This window comes from Physcomitrium patens, chromosome 21 (assembly GCF_059467195.1).
Source record: "Physcomitrium patens ecotype Gransden chromosome 21, ASM5946719v1, whole genome shotgun sequence".
In the NCBI taxonomy this organism is placed as follows: Eukaryota; Viridiplantae; Streptophyta; class Bryopsida; order Funariales; family Funariaceae; genus Physcomitrium; species Physcomitrium patens.
In genome coordinates this window covers 9251661-9272193 of record NC_143430.1, presented here as the reverse complement: position 1 = coordinate 9272193, position 20533 = coordinate 9251661, and the positions used below count along the sequence as shown (strand labels likewise).

At 45.6% G+C, this 20533-nt stretch overlaps 2 protein-coding genes across 5 annotated transcripts; both read right to left on the bottom strand.

Annotated features, from left to right (window-relative positions):
- Positions 1-1320: 1320 nt before the first annotated feature.
- On the bottom strand, positions 1321-6715 carry LOC141044672 (uncharacterized). The gene is made up of 10 exons (XM_073529793.2): positions 6632-6715; positions 6018-6470; positions 5040-5883; positions 4527-4739; positions 4174-4251; positions 3970-4049; positions 3567-3808; positions 2803-3360; positions 2434-2497; positions 1321-2311 (listed from the first exon to the last, which is right to left on the bottom strand). Exons 1-10 carry the CDS (start codon positions 6713-6715, stop codon positions 2159-2161), a joined length of 2769 nt encoding a protein of 922 aa, XP_073385894.2. The 3' UTR covers positions 1321-2158.
- Positions 6329-9329, bottom strand: LOC112274163 (uncharacterized). Of its 4 annotated transcripts, none has more exons than XM_073530008.2 (3): positions 8698-9329; positions 6632-6853; positions 6329-6470 (listed from the first exon to the last, which is right to left on the bottom strand). In XM_073530008.2, the coding sequence occupies exons 1-2, from the start codon at positions 9144-9146 to the stop codon at positions 6733-6735; spliced, it is 570 nt and encodes a 189-aa protein (XP_073386109.1). In that variant the 5' UTR covers positions 9147-9329; the 3' UTR covers positions 6329-6470; positions 6632-6732. The 4 variants fall into 4 exon arrangements, with proteins under 4 accessions (XP_073386109.1, XP_073386110.1, XP_024359169.2 ...); XM_073530009.2 differs by having other exon boundaries at positions 6334-6467; XM_024503401.3 differs by lacking the exon at positions 6329-6470 and having other exon boundaries at positions 6542-6853; positions 8022-9329.
- Between the last annotated feature and the right edge of the window lie 11204 nt (positions 9330-20533).

Genomic DNA, 20533 nt, shown 5'->3' with positions numbered 1-20533 from the left:
TCATATTAATACTATTATTTATGTTTTTCATATTCAACAATATATTACATACCCATCAATGAATATATTACTATCAACTAATTATAATCTTAAAAATTCATATTATTTTACTTCTTTTAAATAATATTGAATGTAAATAAACTTGATAGAATACAAGAAATCTGCCTCCACTAAATTGTTAAAATTTAGATTTTTATTGCTTTCCTTTCTTTTTTCAACAAAGTTGCACTTTAAAAATAGATATTTATAACTTTTTCAATCTTATTATTAGCATATTTGTAACTTAAATAATGGTTTTTTTTTATTTATAGATGCAAGGTAGTTGTTAAGTTTTACAATTTTTAGTTTTATTGCTTAAGGAGTCATGAATGAACCAATAGAAATAGAAAATACCAAAAGATCCTCCATCTACAATTATATACTCAATAACAAAATATATCTTCAAATTCTTATGTAGTTTAGTGCAACAAGAATTTGGTTATCAAAACAAGAGTTTTAATATCAAACTAGGAAGCAAATAATTTGTCCCAAGTAAATGCAATCCAACAACATTAGGAATCTGTAAAACTATTTCTTGTAATCAAAGTCTTATTTTGTGTTGGTTAAAAAATCAATATGATATTTGTACTATCCTTGATACTAAAACAATTCCTAAAACAATTCCTAAAAAAGATCATCACTTGTAAAAACACCTACTACTTAAATGTTTACAACATAAGCTTCCACAAGCCAAAGGCTCAAAAATGTTTTTTTGTGCCATTATATAAGAAACTACCTTAGTTCCTAATTTAAGGATAGTCGAAATTTTGCAAAAGACGAACATGTCTTGCAATATAGACTTAATTAGTCCACTAATTTCCACGCAATCGAATCGAAACAAAATTGTAAATCATGCTCACATCATTCCCCACCTGACACCACCATTCAGTGTTGATATAAATTCCTAAAATTGTTCCCATGTCTCCCTTATTTCTTACGTTTCCTCTGTACACTTCACGTAATTCTCAGCACCTTCACATCGCCATGCATACTCCACATCCCTATCTGTCCGCCATCTGGGCTGCTCAAAGCCCATTCCACCGACTTCGCAACGTTGGTTCTGCATCGCCTTTACTCACCTCCAGTCTCGTGCTGTGAGAAGCAGAATTCAGGCAACCGAGGTCCACCCCAACACCCACATCATTTAACAACCTCGGTGGCGATGGCAGCCACTCGCAGGACCGAGGCAACCCCCGATACGACAGTGGCACACTGCTCATGCCATCTCACCATGCCCGCTTCCCAGACCATGACACGACTCAGTACCAAGTGCCAACCATGCGCAGAAACATAAAAGCTCAATTATATTATCCCTGGGGTTCGACCCCCTGTACAAGGGTTAGCGAGGTGCACCGCATCCGCACAGCTCCCTTCCCAGACTTACTGGACTGCGCCTGCAGTGGGGCCATGCCGGACGCCAGTGCGCACCTGTGGTGTCGGCAAATTCGGTGTCTACTGAATGCAAACATACAACCTACGGTCTAACCTGCACGCGGAGCGCCCGACTCATTATCCACGTCCACGGCATCAACTTCGTTACCCATCCGCGCCCTCCATGCCAACCGCCCTTCTCTGCGTTCTACCGCAGCTGAGCTCGGCCCCGACCAACTCCAACTGCTCCAACCTTCCCCGACTACTACCGAACATCATGCCACGCATGTGGTGCCATCTTCGGTTCCTCGCGGACCATCTCCCGTGCTTCCGGGTGCACGCCTCGGTCCTCCACACTCGCGCACTTCTTATTGCGACCTCTCCACGCCAAGAATGAACATTCACAATTGTCGCACCTAACCTACTCCTACCGGCTTTCCAATCGATGGTACACGCGCAAACCTACGATCTCATCACTCGCCTCTTCATACTTACACTTTACACACCACCCTGCCTGCCATCGCACCCACTCCCATCCTCCCCTCCCACACACGCCCACCCCTCCTCGTCACCAATCGTCTCGCCCTGCCCGACCGAATATCGCACCGCACCACGTCATCCGACGTCTCCCTTGCCCAACTCGGGCTGGAACCCACACCATTACACCCACGAATCCACACGGAATCCTCTCATCCTCCCCACCCGCGCCCCGATCCCCGCGCCCCGAGCCCTCACACCGGCGCTGCACTCACAAGTCCAGCTCCGCCTGCTGCTTGGCTGCATGCGCAGTCCAAAACGCATGCGCACGGGTCACTCTCTCCAGCAGCTCCTGAGGAACGGGTTCTCCTCTCCGCTGATGCGGGGCGATGCGGGCAGTGTGAACCAACGTCTTCCACTTATCCTGCAAACCCACAACTCGCACCGCGTCAGCTCCACCATCACCAACGCCACTTAACACAACATTGCCACCACACCTGCCTCCTCATCACATCATCCACCTCCACAGAAACCAATTCTGCCTACCTTCAAATCCACGTATGTCCTGTGCTTCGCTTGTTCGAAAGCCCGCAGCTTCACGTCGCGCCACCTGCGCCCACACCCCACAACCGCTTCGCCTTCATCCACATTCCTCCAAACACCAAAACACCAAAACACCAAACACCCACTTTGCCTCCACCTCTCCAACCCACTCTCTCATCGCCCGTCATCTTTCCATCACACTCACAACCTCTCCACCCTGTTCCCACCACCACCATCTCCCACGCACCACCTCGCGTCAACCATGCCCGCTTTATCCCACTCCCATCTGCCGCCACCTACCACTTCCCAACCACCACTCTGCCCGCATGTCTCTCACCCTTCCGCCACTGCCCAATCCGTTTCATCCCTTACCTCCCGGTTCCAAGCTTCTCCACCGCGTGCACTAGAGCCTCCACCTCCGACACGCTGAAAGGACGCCGCACTCGTCGTTTCCCGTTGTCCAACGCGCGCGACATCTTGTTCCGCATCGGCACCAGTGCCATCCCACCCGCGTTGTCTCCCGTCCCCACGCCGGGATGCACGATCATGGCCCCGGATCCCGCCACCACAGATTCCTGACAACAACTCCGTGGCGACCCGCATCCTGAATCCGCCTCTTTCCACCCACGCCTGCTCGCATCCGCCTGCGCCCGTATCGCCGCCAGTGCCCCTGCTGCAGCCACACGGGTCGGATGAGGAAACATCGCCATTCGCTCGCTCCCATGTTGCTTGTTGCTCTTCGCGCCTTCCTCCGCCGCGCCCGAGAATGTCACCCCGCTGCGCTTCCCATCCGCGTACCCTTCTTCCTCCCTCGACACGCACGCTGCCACGAACGATGGATCTGGATCCACCACCGCCCCACCCGACTTGCTCGACCGCCCTTTCATCCCGCACCGGACTCCCCCGTCGCCCACTCCGTACGCGCCATACCTGCACGCATCCAAACCCGCTCCTCCGTCACAACCACAACCAATCCCGCCGATCGCCACTCTCTACCCTCCGCTCCACACGCCCAACCTCTCCGTCCTCGCACCTCCACCACGCCCCCTCGCATCCCGCGTCCCCATTCCCGATCGCCACCCTTCCGCAACCATCCACTCGCTCACACTTCTCCCCGGATCCAAACACGTGCGTACCTGGGTGCTGGCTGATTCGCAGCTCGAGACAGAACCAGCAAAGGATCCTCCACCGTCGCGAAGCTCGAAGTCAGCGCGGGGCTCGGCTCCAGCATGAACCCCAGCGACTCCGCCTTCGCGTTCTGGGAAATCCCCATCTGCGCCAGCGTCGCACCCTCGTCCGGAACCTTCTTCCCTTGCATCAGCACTCGCACTCGAAGCCCGCCTCCCAGCAAGCTCATCGCTGCATCCATCACCGCTCTCTGAACACCGCCACCCAACAACCGTCAACCTCCACTGCATCGCAACCCCTCCCACTACGCATCCAACCGCATCCGTCCAGCCCCGTTCCCACCATCATCTCCCAACTCCTCCTCTACCTCACCTCCAACACCGGGCGCCCGCCCACGGTTAGGGACCCTACCTTCAAACTTGCCACACTTGCCGTCTCCGGTAAGTCCACGAAAAGCTCCGGTACCGTGAACGACTTTATGCTCAGCTTCACTGCACAATCCGCACCCCCCCCCCCCACACACACAACCACGTCCCCGTTTTAGCTCACGCTCAACCCCCACCCTCCCCAACCATCAACCCAACCCACTGCTTCTCCTACATTTCGCCCACGTACCGTGCGGCTCCACTGACTTCCTCGCACCCGATCTAGCCGACCTCGACGTCGGAGAAGACGCCACGCTCGCTGATTTCGCTGCATCAACCCACACTACACCACGTCAATATCGCCCCTCCCCGACTCCGATCCCGCTCCTGTCAACCCTCAACCCCTAACCCACTCACGCACCTCACCATCCACTCTCCACAGCAACCCACTTCAAACCCATATCCACTCACGCCTCTTTCGCACCCCAACTCTCTCACTCCTTCCCACCCTACAACCATCCGCCCCTCCTCGCTCGTCACCCGCACCACTCCCCATAAACACACTCAACTCCACCAACTCCAGCTTAAGCAGCGCAAACGTACCACTCCGTAGCTTGGCCGCACCCGCAGGAGGCCCACCATCTACACACTCGTATTCTACTCCCATCAAATCACTGCTCTTCAAATGCAAACTCGCACCGGTCCTGGGGCTACCATCCGCCACCTTCCTCCTCTTGCTGCTCAACCCGCGCGTCGTCCGCTGCCGAGTGTATGCACCGCTGCCGCCGAAGTACGACTTCCTCCCGTACTCACACTCTACCACAACAACACGCAACCACGCACCTCAGTACACACCTCCTTACCTACCCCACCGCACGCCTCACACAACCCCCCCACTCCCAACCATCACCATCCCTCCACAACCACATACTCTCCTCCCCAGCTCTACCCCGCCAACGTCTGCCCCCCCCCCCCCCCATCACCAATCTCGTCACTCACTATCAAACCAATGCACTTATGCACAATTCGCTTCCCCCCTCACTTATCCTCCTCACCCGCTCCGCACACCACCGGCCACCGCAATCACCGCACCAAACCACCACCCACTGCTACTACCTTCGCCGGAACCCGAATCTGTCGACTCCATGTCTGCGTGCTGCCGTTTCGCCCTCGTTCCGCCCACGTGGTTGCGTTTCGCCACCTTCACCGCCCTCCGCACCTTCAAGCTCCTACTGTACGACTCCAGCTTCTTCGTCATCGTCTCCGGGTCCAGCCGTTGAGCCGACCGGAACCCGTACTCCCGCTTCAACAACTTCCCCTCCACTCTGCTCATCACCCTCTTCACCATCGGCCTCCTGCTCTTGCACTCCGCTGCCCCGGGACTTCCCACGTCATAACCTCCCGCACCCTTCTCCCTCACGGACACCCCCACACCCTTCTTCTCCATTCCCCTCCTCGCCGTTCCATCGTCCATTGCTTCCCCTCCCTCCGTCACCTCTGCCGACTCTCCGTACTCTCCGCTCTCCGACATCTTGCACTGCACGCGAACCTCCGCACTCGAGTTCCACGACATCTTCGACGCCTCACACACACCCTCTTCCACTTGCCCGCATCTGCCCTCTGCCTCCATCGCCTTGCAGCACGCCAACGCATTCTTCCACTCTTCCAACTCCTCGCATGACACCTCGCACGAGTTCGACGACGCTTGCATTGCAACCACCGCCGCGTCTCCCACCATCTCCGCCTCCGCTGCCTTCCTCGCTCCATCGCGAACCTCCAAAACCAACTCCTCGCGCTTCCCACCTTCACAACCCTCCTCCACCACCACCCGTTCCACGTCCCTCCTTCCCCCGTCCGTTTCCCAAACCACCCCCGTCTCCTTCGCCTCCAACGATGGGGACCCCGATCCACCTCCACCCTGCGCCGCTGACATGTCACCACCCAACAGCGGACTCATGACCTGCGCCACAACGCCAACTCTGCCATCAGCACGCATCGTCCACATCCACCACTTCCAGCACACATGGGCTGCGGGGTGCCAAACCGACACAACCACCCCCTACCCCTCACCGACAACATAATCACCATGCTTACCACGTCTTCCATTGCTGACGCATCCATCCGCGCTGCCGTCGCATTGCTCTCGTCCACCGCCACATCCTTCACCGAGCTCGTCCGCTCCTCCTCCTGCGACGGGGTCCGCACCACACCACTCGTGCTTTCCACATCGTTGCACCCTTCGCCACACACATCCCCAATCCATCCCACATGCGCCACACCCTCGCCTTTCGCCCTCCCGTCTCCACTTGACCGGGGTTTACCTCCCGACGTCGATCGTTTCCTGCTCTCCAAACTCGCCCTCACACAATCCACGCCAACCTCCAACTCTCCCTTCGCACCTTCCCTGTCACCCCGATTCGTCCTGCTACCATCCTCCCCTCCCGCTCCTTGCAGGATCTGCCCCGCCACGGTGGCCAACAGTTCGAACACCCCGCCGCGACCCAGGGTCTTGGCCTCCCGCTTCGCAGCGTCGCCCCCTCGCCCCTGCTGTTCCACCAAATCACATCACGTCAGAATCCTACATCCACTCGCCCGCTCCATGTAACCACGTCGTAACACGTCCCAACCATTTCTTCTGCGACACACAAACCATCCACATACTACTCAGCATGCACTCCTTCCATCCGACCGCGACCAAACCATCGTACCCGCTGCGACCGCAGACCCCGCGGCAGCGCAGGTCCATCGTATCCGGGAAAGCCACCACCAACTCTTCGAATCCGAGCCTCCATTCTTGCTCGCACCACCCTCATACACCACCCATCCTCAAACTCTTCCGTTTCCCAACCAGGCGCTGCATCGATTCCACGTCCCCTACCAAAATCTTTACAGGTTTCACTTGCTTCTCAACCACACACCACTCTCGTTCCCTGCAAACCCACGCACAACAATCATGTCACACAACCATTCCTTATCCTACGCCTCAACCGCCCCCCACGCCAACTCGCCACCATATCAAACCCCTCCTCTATTCTGGACCTCGTCGGAACTTCTTCGCCATCCCTCCAACACATGCACACCACTCCTGTCGTCCACTCACTCGGACATCCCTCAAACCCTGTCCGCGACTTGCAACAACACGCCTGACTCGGCATTCCACCCCCATCTCGTTTCACCATCCCATGCGCAGGTCCAACTCATGCCGCCCACCCTCGGCCACAATGTTCCACACACCTACCACACAATTCGCGCGCTTTCCGCATCGACCAACACTCTGCAATCACGCTCATCGCCCCTCAACGTTCCTCAGCCCTCCGCTAACAACCACACTCCATCGCACCACAGCATCACAGCGTCCGACGCTACCACGGCACGCACGCAATCAACTGTCCTCCACTCCATCATTCCACCATGGACTTCGGGGACGACCCTCTGCCCAGTCCACAACCGAACCCTCACATCATCACCGCCCAGGGAGGTTACGATGGATCCTCGTCCCTCTACTGCCAAGCTTCTGTAATCTAGCGTATGCGTATCCGTATTCCACCTCTCGACGACACCCTGCACCATTACACTCTCGCCTCGATCCACAGCCTGCGCATCCTAAGATCGGCCCTCAACTCTCCAAGTTCCCTTCGATACGCAACCAACCTCCACATTGAGGTCACCCTGAGCATTCTCGGGACCTCGAATGTCCGGAGTAACTGTAGAAAGTCCAACGCACGAAGCGAACGCAAACCCGACGCCACTCATGCGAGCTTCTCCCGCCAACACATTCACGCCTCACTGATCGTTTCTTCTGTAATTCGGCACACCTTTACACGGCGGTCGTCTCGAATCGAGTCTTACTTCTGCGCTTTTGCGTGGTTTTTGTAAATTAAACCGATCGGGAAAGTTTACACGAGGTTGGCGAACGCCTTTCGAATGAGGACTAGTCCACTAAAACCCCGACATGGACCTAGCTGTGGCGTCAGTCAGTAAGGTGTAAAGCACTTTGTAACAAGTTTTTTAGGCTCAGTCGACACATGTTACCAAACTGCATCGGTAACGCAAATCGCACAACACAGCCAAGATCTTAAGAGGTGTTACGAAATCAACCTCCCGCAATAACCCCTGCTCCAACGTGAAAACCCCGCCAAAACCTCCGCGAACCTTCGTTCATTCCGTTACACAACCGTCCCAGTCAACACACCCTCGCAAACATTACATCGCTTATATCCTCTTTTGGACACGCCACGGCACGCCGTCGCCAAGCACCAGAAGCGTCATTTGAGGACTGAACGTTACCGTCGAAAACTCTTGCTGGAACGCAGTACACACTCTGCCGCTAAACACAAGAGCGAAAAGGAACAAATAGCACGCTCACAGCCCCTGCTTAATTGTGAAAGCTTGTTACCTGCAGGACCCGCCCACAGATCTCTAACGTCATACACTCAGTCGGCCCTCCCAAACTCCCCTCGCAGCAAGGCCAGTACGACCCTGCTCCGCAAGTTCGATCCCGACGGTCAAGTCTCTGCATCGCGCGTCCACGGGTCCCGTATCCAAACCCAGAATCGGGCCAAATGCTTCTGATGCACACTTAAGCCGTCAAACACACACCATTTGCGTCGCTGACATTCTTCAAGCATCTGACACCCACCGGATCCGAGGCCTCTGACACATACAGGACCGAATCGCAATCGATACCGCTCACCAGCACCCCCGACACAATCGACACACACGAAGACGCAGCATGCTCCAACCACACCTCAGGTTTTCCAATGCCGACACACACCTCTGCCACATCAGCTCCACACTGGAAAGTTGTGACCTGCGTCCACGACCTCTACCTCCGCATAACAATCCCGTCACAACCTCCTTTGCGTCTACGAAAGACACAAGCGCCAAGAAATGTCCGTGGAACAGTCGCCATACAACCACGGGGTGGTTTTCAACTTCACCACGAGCCCGCTCGTCTTCTAACCAAGTCGAACTACTTCGGCAATACCAGTTCACATGTGAGTTCCATGTCCTCGGCACCCGCAATGCGAATGGCCTTGGGCTCACTCTACAGCTCGAAAACAACACCGGAAAGACCACAGGCGCAGAAATGTAGCCATCTACCGTCGAGGTACAACAAAAACATCTAACCTCTGACTTGCCAGTCTTCTTCAACGCGCAACCGAGTCCACACCCACCTCCAGTTGCAGACGCAAAATTCACCCCAATGGAGAATCCGATCATAACCCTCGCTTCCCGCACACCCCTCACACTCACTCACCCAGTACTCCCTCTCTTACCACGCGACGCGCGCTTCCTCGCTACACCTCGTTCCTTCGAAACATCAAATTGTCCTCCCCTGCAACCCCGCGTCCTAACACCAACACGCGCAGTCCATCGAGCGGTCTACCCCTTCAAAAAATTCCCCGCACTCACCACTTACGACCCCCCCCCCCCCCACCAGTGTTTCTTCTTCTGCCATGTTGACCTGGCTACCCGATCTGCCCGGCCGGCAAGTCTATTTTATCCAAGACCGTCCCTGGGCGGGTGGTTGGTTACAAGGCGGATATGCAACCCGCCGCGACCAATGGCGGGTATTCGCTTTGACGGGCTCCACAAGAAAAAAGCGTTATTGGAGGACTGACTTCTAGTTAGTGCTCGCGCTGACCCGAACGTTTCCACCGACTTCTCGGTGAGGCTCTCATCTCACCGCCATTCCTAAACCTTGAGGTATGTAGGTGCTGTCTTAAATCCGGTTAGATTACAGCCTCATTTAATGCACTCCCGTAACTGAATTCTGTAGGAGGGTTGAGCGTTTGTTTCGGGGAAGTGGTGTTCTATTAACTGGGTTTCATTCATTCTTGTGCATTCTGACACTGTAGATTTGTTTCAGAGGTATAGGCCATGAGTATTAAATCGGTCTGGCCTTTGAAAATATGAGGAATGACTACACTCAGTTTCTACTGAAGGATCTGATTAGATAAGCTTGAGGTTTTGCAATCGCGTGGTGGTCTTTGGGTGGATTAGCAAAGAGAGATTCTGGTGTGATTTATTTTATTTTTGATTTGATTTGATTTTATTTTTTTGACACAAATAGAGTTATTGCTCTATTGCAGGTAAGTAAAAGGTACATATCTCCAACCAGGTCCGGTCAGGTATATTAGTTTACATACATTAACTACTTACTACACTGTTCCTAGGCCAAGATAACTTCCACTCAGGTTTGTTTACTCTCCATGCTGCTAACATGTGGTTCGTACACCATATCTGGCGAAACTGTTCAACGTAATCTACTGCCTGGAGCGGTCTTCGTTTCATGTTTTCTTGTGGTTTGAACCAAGCGTTCCTCCCATTGTCTACCAGTTGCAACTACATGCGATGAAATACTTGTTCTTGTGGCCAGAAGATGACGTTGAACGCGGTGTCGTTCCTTTCAATCCAGAGCACCCACATGACTATTCCTCGAATTAATAGCAAAATTCGACTCACCTTCTTGTATCGCCTAGGTATCCTATATGCGAAGACGCAGTGAATCCACGACGGTGTGAATTGCATAAGTCTGATTCCCTGCATATTACCACCCTGTGTGACAACTCGTAATCGCTACCGACCACCCATGTAGGCCGTATTAGTTGTGTTACCACTGCCCCCCTGTCCTCGTCTCGTTCTTTGTTCGATCTCTGGGGTTAGGAGATGAAGAAGGTGAGTACCCCACCCCCATGCTCGGGTTGCGGAGTTACACTCCCGGAACGAATGAAGCACTGTTTTGCGAATTCCTTCCAGGCAGACAAGACAACACTGGTCAACATCTCGGTTTACTCGCCCCCTCCAAGCATTCACCGCTACCGCTCTGTGTCATGTCAACCACATGAGCCCTGCCTCTTTTCTGGCTCTCTTCGCGTCCCATACATTAGCCCACCTCAATCTGGCTCCCTTGTGGAAGAATGTCGCCCCATTTTTGCGAAATTACATTGGGAAACACATGCCTGTTTTTTAAGCAATGCTCGGCCCAGCTGTGCAATAAATTGCATGAATGGGATTTGACCGGTCCACTGATACCGTCCTGGGTCCCATCCTAGACGGTCAATTCTGCCGTAGCATAAGTATGTTGTCTTTTTGTTTTGCCCGTTCGTAATTGGGATAATTCATACCCTCTTCAGTCTGCTTGTGATATATGTTCCGCTGTCGACTCCGTTTGCTGCCATGCAGTGCAGTGCCTCCACCCTAGTTTGAGCTCGAATGAGGTGAGTGTTCCTCCACCTGGTTTATATAATCGGACCTGGGGTGGGATCCAAAACTCTGTGGAAAGTAAGTTAACAACGTATGCAGCGAAGTTCTGCAAGACCACCAAGGGAGTCTTGGTAGTTTCATCCGAGAAAATGCCCACCCATTCCTCTTCCTTCAGCCACTGGGAGGAGGTGGGGAGTGTCTCCCTTTGTTGAGCTATCCTCCTGGCTATGACTGTCCATGCTCCCTCTCCCGGAAGCTCTAGCTCAAAACAATCTCTTAAAACCATGAAACTTAAAAAATTGTCATTCTCCCATTGGTCACCGTAGTTCACTAGGTCCTTTTTATGTAGCTTCTCTTCTTTCTGAGATTCCAAGGCCAATGTTAATAATTTCCTGGTCATGCCAAATGCTACAATTAATTTACTCCTTGTGACACATTGGAGGAAGGTACGATACTTTTGAGAGGAGGTCCTTCCATACTACCCTAATCCTATTCTATACCTTAGATCCTTCCTTCCTTAGGTGCTTTTTCATAGTGAAGAATTTAGGACTTGATTGCCATCTTTATTGTGCACAAGGTTGGAATTGACTAAGATGATATCTTAGAATCATGTGCAAATAGGATTTCAATGGTTCCATTGTTTTAACAATCCACTTAACTAACAATGTCACCAACGCATCTACTAAATTGATGAGATTGATATCCTTCTTATGAAATGGTAGGCAATATTGGAACCATGCCATTTTAATTTGAGCCTTATGCATAGTCCTCCTTGTAAGGTAATTACCAAAAGAGGCCTTTATTTGTGAAAAGTTCTTTTTTGTTCCTCTTTATAAGAAAATAAAGTAGAAAATTATTGATAACAAGATATTGTTGACAATTACACCTCTTCTAATGGCATTAACTATCATTGAGTACTAATGGCTTAGTTTCTTGTTAATTTTTTCTTTTAAAAACAAGTCAAAATCTTTTCATGTTAGAAACATTTCAAATAGTAGTCCCAACAACTTACTTACTTCATTTTCATTCATCCAAGTAATGCTTAGCTCATTGATCCAAGTTGATTGGATAAGGAAGTGGTCATTTTTCCAATGGCTACTTGATTTATTCTAATTCAAATTAAACCTAAGCCTAAGAAAAATATTTCAAGAATATAAATTGCTTACCATACATTTTTTTTTTCTTCTCTTCTTAGGATTAGAGATGTATTGTCTACATATTGCATTATTATTTATTATCTATAGGCCATACATAACTGTATTCTTTTATTAATTCTATATTAACTTCTCTCATAAACATTATATTAAGGACTTCTTATCACAAATATATATGTATATATATATATATATATATATATATATATACTTAAATAAGAAGTATTAGGTAAAAGATAAATGTAAAAAAATTTGATATTATTTTGTGGTGAAGCTTTTTAGAAGCTTTATAGATGCATATTTAACTTTATATATGATTATAATTGATTGATAGGTTAGAAACTTGACCAACAAGTTAGTCATATGTTGCACATGTAGATATCTGGTAGTACGACCTAATAATATGATATGCACATAAGAAAATTACCTTACAAGTTAAGACATGTATCTTGCAAATTGGACACATGTTGGAAGTCCTATAAGACATTGCCACATAGTTTTTAATTGGATAATGTATATAAAGACAAAAATGAAGCTTTTTTCACTCTTATTAATGTCTTTCTATTTATTAGAAATATTTCAAGACTTTTTAGTCTTCTTATCTTTAATAATAGCTATTCTAATTTAATATTATACCATCATTCAATGATTCTTCAATCTTTTTGAATAACACAACAGTATATTGATCTTTTAATTTTTTGAGATTCATATCCTTGATAGTTTGATAAGAAAGTTAATTTTTTGTCTGTGTTTTGTAATAGAAGTGAATAAATTATCCTACTTCTATTGTTGTATTTTAAAGGTTGCTGTCAAGGACAAGAACTCGATGAAAAAGCAATTCAGTCAAGATAGCCTTCACTCAAAGAAAGGTAACAAAATATAAATAAATAAGTATGTATATTGAAAGAGAAACTAGAATGGCTATTGTCAAAAGACAAGAAAACTAGAGACCCTTGAAACTAGACTAGAAGCAAGAAAAGAGTTGACAAGAGTGAAGAAGGCTTCACTCTTGTCTCTGTATATACTATCTAACTAGAGGCTACATGGCGACGTTCTATAGGACCTCCAATATGTGTTGACTTTGTAGGACACATGCCTTGACTTACAAGGCAAGTTTTTCTACGTGTGGACCACATAGTTAGCTTGATCTTCAAGCTAACAACATGTGTGGCACATGGCTAACTTGTTGACTACGTTTCTAATCCAAAAAGTCAAATAAAGACACATATGAAGTCGAAGCAACGTTTATAAAGCTTCTAGGAAGCTTCCATATTAAATACTATAGAATTAACTTACTTTTATGTACTTTTACTTACTTCCATCTATTTGTATATGTAATTACTAACTTACATGAGTATGTCCGTGACATTACCCCCCCTTCTAGGGACGAGTTCCACGAGGAGCGGTCATCGTATGTTGAGGAAATCTATGATGCGACGAATTATATTCGCCACATACTCTGATCTTTGTTCTCTTCGAAGATGATTGATAGGGCCTCTAAACCATTGGTAGTGTCCCATACTAGTGTAGAAAGACGACCCAGTTATATGATCATTGTTGAGGCCTTCATAACTTCCTTCAAATAGAACATTTGGAACACTATCAGGAGTTGTTCCTACCTCTAGCAAAATCACCAAACATCGGGAGTCCCTTCCCAAATCGTGATACCAAACGTGTTGTATCTCACCATCTATTCGAGGAAAAACATGTCGTTCTTAAAGATCTTCATCTCGATTGCATCGTCTTGAAGGTTGTGACAATCATAATGTCTCGTTTGGTAGGTCAGCAAATAAAGGCTCTTGAGTCGAATCCGCTGGTTGTTGGTTCTCCATCTCCTGAGCATCACAACTACAAAGAAGCTACAAACAAGGATTGAAAGTAGAATGTTATCTTACCTAGATGTTGTTTCTTTTTTAAAGAAGGTTTTTATCTTGACTTTGATGGATGTCATCGATGAAAAGCCTCCAGGGCCTTTGCTGCATTTGTAAGATTCTTTATTGGCTCCCATGTACATTCAGTAATATCATATCCGTACCAATGGACAAGATATTCCAATTTATTTCAACCCCGCTTTGAATCTAAGACTTCTTCTACTTCAAACTCTTCATTATTGTCCACTTCTATAGGAGGATGTAGAGCTTGTCTTTTTCTTGGTATGTCCACTATCTTGTATGGTTCAAGAAGAGATATGTGGAATACTGGATGGTTTTTTATTGACTTTGGTAGATGTAAACGATATGCAACTGGATTGATTTGTACAGAAATAAAAAATGGTCCAAGTCTTTGATAGTCCAACTTGTCACAAGGACGAGTGGTCTTGATATTACGATGAAGTAGTCATACCTTATCACACAAGAGAAATGGTGGTTGTTCCTTTCGATAGACATCCGCATTGACCTTTTGTTATTCTTGAGCCTCTTTTAACTATGCCTTCATCGTTGCATGTAGCTTTGATAAATGAATTGCCAAATCTTTCGCAAGAGGATTATCAACTTTTGAAAAGTCAAAAGTATCAAGTCATGGATGATAACCATAATTAGCAAAGAAAGGTGTTTATTTTGTAGAAGAATGTACCGTGTTATTGTAAGCAAACTCTGCCAATGGCAAAAGAGTTGTCCAATCATCTTGTTGGTAGTTATTGGTACATCTTAAATATTGCTCCAAAATTTAATTAACACGCTTCGTTTGTCCATCAGTTTGAGGATGGAATGCCGAAGATAGTTTTATATCAACTTTTAGAATCTTGAAAAGAATCCCCCAAAATCTTGATACAAATTGAGTTCCCCTATTTGATATAATATCCTAGGATAATACATGATAGCGATAGACATTGTCAAGAAAGAGCTTAGCTGTTTCTTCACTTGTGATAGATTTGTATATAGTACAAAATGTACCATCTTGGTAAAACGATCTACTATCACAAATATAGAATCATAAGAATCTGAGATTGGAAGATCAGTAATGAAGTCCATAGAAACAGAAGACCATGGTTGTTCTGGAATGGATAATGGGTGAAGAAGTCTAAAAGGTCAATGACGAGGAATTTTTGATCTTGAGCAAACATCACATGATTGTACAAAATCTTTGTCTGCCTTCCATATTTGAGGCCACCAAAAATTCATAGATATCAGCTCTAAAGTCTAATTATATCTAAAATGTCTTGTTGCGGAGAAGTCATGACAAGCTTGAAGAATACATAAACGTGCTTCTCCTTCTGGAACATATAGGCGTCCTTCAAAATAGAGTAGGTTGTTCTTGAATTCAAATTTAGAGGGATCATGAGATTTAGAAGAATTATTCTTGATATCATGAACAAGAGGGTCTGAAGACATACTTAACTGGACTTACTTAAGAAAAGTTAAATCAACAATCAATGTTGATTTTATTGCTCGAAGATGAAATTGCACTGGCTTCAAGAGAACCATTCTTTGTTGCTCAAAAGTTGCATCTCCTTCTTTTGGTGCAAGATAAGAATGTCTAGACAAGACATTGGACAAACCTTGTTGTTTTTTTGGCCGATAAGTGATGATGAACTCAAATCTTGATAAAGACATGCTCCAACGAGCTTGACGACGATTTAATACGTATGCTGACATAAAATATTCGAGGTTCTTGTGATCCATATACACGATAACTGGACTGGAAGCGCCTTCTAGATAATGACGTCATTCTTGAAAAGAATCCACAATTGCAAGAAGTTCTTTGCCATGGATCTCATAATTAATTTTTGCTGCTGAGAATTTTCTTGAATGAAAGGCTACTGGATGAAGTTTGTCATCTATTCCCATTTGTGATAAAACCGCACCTAGAGCAAAGTCTGATGCATCTGTTTCCATAAAGAATGCTTTGGAAAAATCAACACCATACAAGATTGGTGTAGAAACAAACGTTTTCTTTAAAGATTCAAAAGTAACTTCTGCTTCTTGATTCCATTGGAGTTTGTCTTTACAAGTCAAACGTGTAAGTGGAGCTGCAACTCGAGAGAAGTCTTTGATGAAGATCTGATAATAGTTGACAAATCCCAAAAAACATTGGACATCTCTTACCGTTTTTGGGATCTTCCAATCTATAATAGTTTGAACTTTCTTAGGATCCATCATAAGTCCATCATTTGAAATGATGTAACCTAAGAAAATCGACTTGAGTAGTGTGGAATACACACTTTTCTATCTTGGCATAGAGTCCTGTATCTCTTAATTTTTGTAACACACAATGAACATGAAGTTCATGTTCTTCTTGATTCTTAGAATAGATCAAGATGTCATCTAGATAACAGATCACAAAATTGTCCAAAAACTTTCAAAAAACATCATTTATTAGATGTTGAAAAGCTGCTGGTTCATTTGTAAGTCCAAAAGATATGATGTTGTATTCAAAATGTCCATACCTAGTTCGAAATGGAGTCTTCCATTCATCTCCTTCTTTGATGTGTACTAGATTGTATGCTGTCACGGCCATAATCATGTAAGCTAATAATTACATATAGAAATAGGTAGAAGTAAGTAAAAGTAGATAAAAGTAAGTTAATTGTATAATATTTAATATAGAAGCTTCCTAGAAACTTCCTAGACGCTGCTTTGACTTCATAGGTGTCTTTAATTGACTTTTTGGATTAGAAACGTGGTCAACAAGTTGGCCATGTGCCACACATGTTGTTAGCTTGAAGATCAAGCTAACTATGTGGCCCACACGTAGAAAAACTTGCCTTGTAAGTCAAGGCATGTGTCCTACAAACTCAACACATATTGGAGGTCCTATAGAACGTCGCCATGTAGCCCCTAGTTAGATAGTATATATAGAGACAAGAGTGAAGGCTTCTTCACTCTTGTCAACTCTTTTCTTGCTTCTAGTCCAGGTTCAAGAGTCTTTAGTTTCTTGTCTTGTGGCAATAGCCATTCCAGTTTCCTTTTAATATACCTACTTGTTTATATTTTGACTTATTATATCGAGATAGCCTTTTGGTGTATATTTTTCCTCATCGAGTCTTTGTCCTTGACAGATTGACAAGAGTACACTTACAATATCAGAGCTTTGTTTTTTCTTGAGTAAGAGTGGATTATCCCTTTCTCTTGACAAGACATAAGCGTATTAGAAGTTTGCGGATTACCCACTTCTAAACTGATATTGTTCTTAGTATCTTCTTTGTTATCAAGTCTTTCTTTTCTTTTGTCTTGAGCAATATCAAACAAATTTTTCTTCTTAGTGTCATTATGGCAGAGCTTGTTGAAATGAAGAGTGCAATGGCACAAATGCAAGAGCAAATGAGGGAGTTAATGCTTGCGATGCATCAACTCAATTCACCAACACAGGAAAGAACAAGAATAGCAAAAAGTGGAGATATAGAGATGATCGGAGCTGCTTCAACATCTACAACAAATCACGTTCCTTCTCCAATTGTACAACACCCTATAAGCACTAGAGAACCAAGAATTGCCTTACCTGAGAAATTTGATGGTACGAGATCAAAGTTTCGAGGGTTCATCAATCAAGTACAATTGGCAATTGAACTTCAACCGCAAAGCTATCCAACTCCAGGATCACAAGTCAGGTTTATTGGCACTCTACTTTCTGGTTCTGCATTATCGTGGTTTTCGTCTTTTCTTGAACAACGAAATCCAATATTGGACAATTTGGAAGCTTTTTTGGCGGAGTTTCGATCTATGTATGGTGAACACGATGCAACTTGTGTTGCAACAAATAAGATCCGAATTTTGCGACAAGGAAATCGCTCAGTAATAGTATATGCTTCACAATTTTGACAACTTGCAATTGACATCAAGTGGGATGATGCTGCACTCATCAGTCAATTTCTTTATGGATTGCAATACGAAGTAAAGAAATTGATGCTCAACTTACCTGATCCTCAAACTTTGAGTCAAGCAATCGATTTTGCGGTAAAATGTGATAATCGACTTTTTGAATTTCGATCTGAGAATCATTCACGGGAACCTCAACGTTATTACTCAATGGCAACATCAACATCTTTGCCAAACGTACATTCGGAAGTAGAAGACATGCAAATTGACGCGGTACGTTTTAAACCTCTAACTGAGCAAGAAAAGATTCGTCGTCGTCAAGAAGGATTATGTTTATATTGCGGAGAACCTAAGCACACTGCTCAACATTGTCCAAAGAAACGACGCAACTATAAAATGAGGGGTACGACGGTCAAAGAAGACAACATGTCAGAAAACGGATTCGTCCAGCTACAATAGGGACCGTGCAGCTGGAACCTTGTACAATTCCTAATGAAGGTCCTATCCTCTCCTCAGAACCCTCTCCTTGTTTTATAATAGACTTATATTTAGGACCTAAGAATTACAAAGCCTCTGTTTTATTAGATTCGGGAGCCTCAGCATGTTTTTTAGATGAACAATTTGTTAAAAGTCATAAAATACCCTATGTACAGAAACCTAAACTAGTACATGTAGAAGTCATAGATGGTCGTCCCTTGTCTTCTGGAGATGTCACTCATGAAACTCATCCTATAAAAGTAACAATAGACGGTCATGATAGCTACATAGCTTTTAACATAATTAAATCCCCGTCCAATCCAGTTATTTTAGGTTTATCCTGGCTAGAAAAATATAACCCTCGAATAGATTGGAATTCGCGTAAACTTGACTTTTCCAAAAGCGTTATTAATAGTTCTACGAACCAAGTAAAAAATTATAAGTCTAGTACAGTAAAACCCGTACTGATAGGTGCAAAAGCATTTATACACGCAGCAAAAGAAGGATCAACTTTTGCTATTTATGCTGCACCTATTTCTGAAAACGTAAAGACTTCAAGTGGCATTCCAAGTCAATATCAGGAGTATCAAGATGTTTTTGAGAAAAAGAATGCAGATATTCTTCCTGAGCATCGTCCATATGATTGTTCAATCGACCTCAAGGAAGGAACTCAGCCACCATTTGGACCAATTTACAGTTTATCGCAAGATGAGATGGCTGAACTCAAGACATATATTGACGAGAATTTAGCGAAGAATTTCATACGCCATTCAAAATCTCCAGCAGGAGCTCCAATTCTATTCGTAAAGAAAAAAGATGGATCTTTACGAATGTGTGTTGATTATCGAGGACTCAACAAGATCACAATCAAGAACAGGTATCCATTACCTTTGATATCAGGACTCCTTGACCAGTTGAATCAAGCTAAGATCTATACAAAAATAGATCTAAGAGGAGCATATAATCTAGTACGGATCAAAGAAGGAGATGAATGGAAGACTGCGTTTCAAACCAGGTATGGACATTTCGAATATAATGTCATGCACTTTAGACTCACGAATGCACCAGCTGCTTTTCAACATCTCATGAATGATGTATTTCGTGAATTCTTAGACAATTTTGTCGTCTGCTATCTAGACGATATCCTGATTTATTCTAAGAATGTTGAAGAACATGAAATACATGTTCGTCAAGTATTACAAAAACTTAGAGATGCAGGATTGTACGCCAAGATGGAAAAGTGTGTATTTCACACTACTCAAGTTGACTTTTTAGGATACATCATTTCAAATGATGGTCTCATGATGGATTCTAAGAAAGTCCAAACAATCGTGGATTGGAAGATTCCAAGGACAGTAAGAGATGTTCAATGTTTCTTGGGATTTGCCAATTACTATCGGATCTTCATCAAAGATTTCTCACGAGTTGCAGCTCCACTTACACGCTTGACTAGTAAAGATAAATTTCAATGGAATCAAGAAGCGGAAGCAGCATTTGAAGCCTTGAAGACATTGTTTGTTTCTGCACTAGTCTTATATCGTGTTGACTTTTCCAAGGCATTTTTTATGGAAACAGATGCATCAGATTTTGCCTTGGGTGCAGTTTTATCACAATTGGGAACAGATGACAAACTCCATCCGATAGCTTTTCATTCAAGAAAATTCTCAGTAGCCGAGATCAATTATGAGATCCACGATAAAGAACTTCTTGCGATCGTGGATTCCTTTCAAGAATGGCGTCATTATCTAGAAGGCGCTTCTAGTCCAGTCACTGTATATACAGATCACAAGAACCTCGAGTATTTCATGTCAGCACGCGTGTTGAATCGTCGTCAAGCTCGTTGGAGTATGTCTTTGTCAAGATTCGAGTTCATTATCACTTATCGGCCAGAAAAACAACAAGGTTTATCCGATGCCTTATCTAGACGTTCTTATTTTGCACCAAAAGAAGGAGATGCAGCTTTTGAGCAACAAAGAACGGTCCTCTTGAAACCGGAGCAATTTCATCTCCGAGC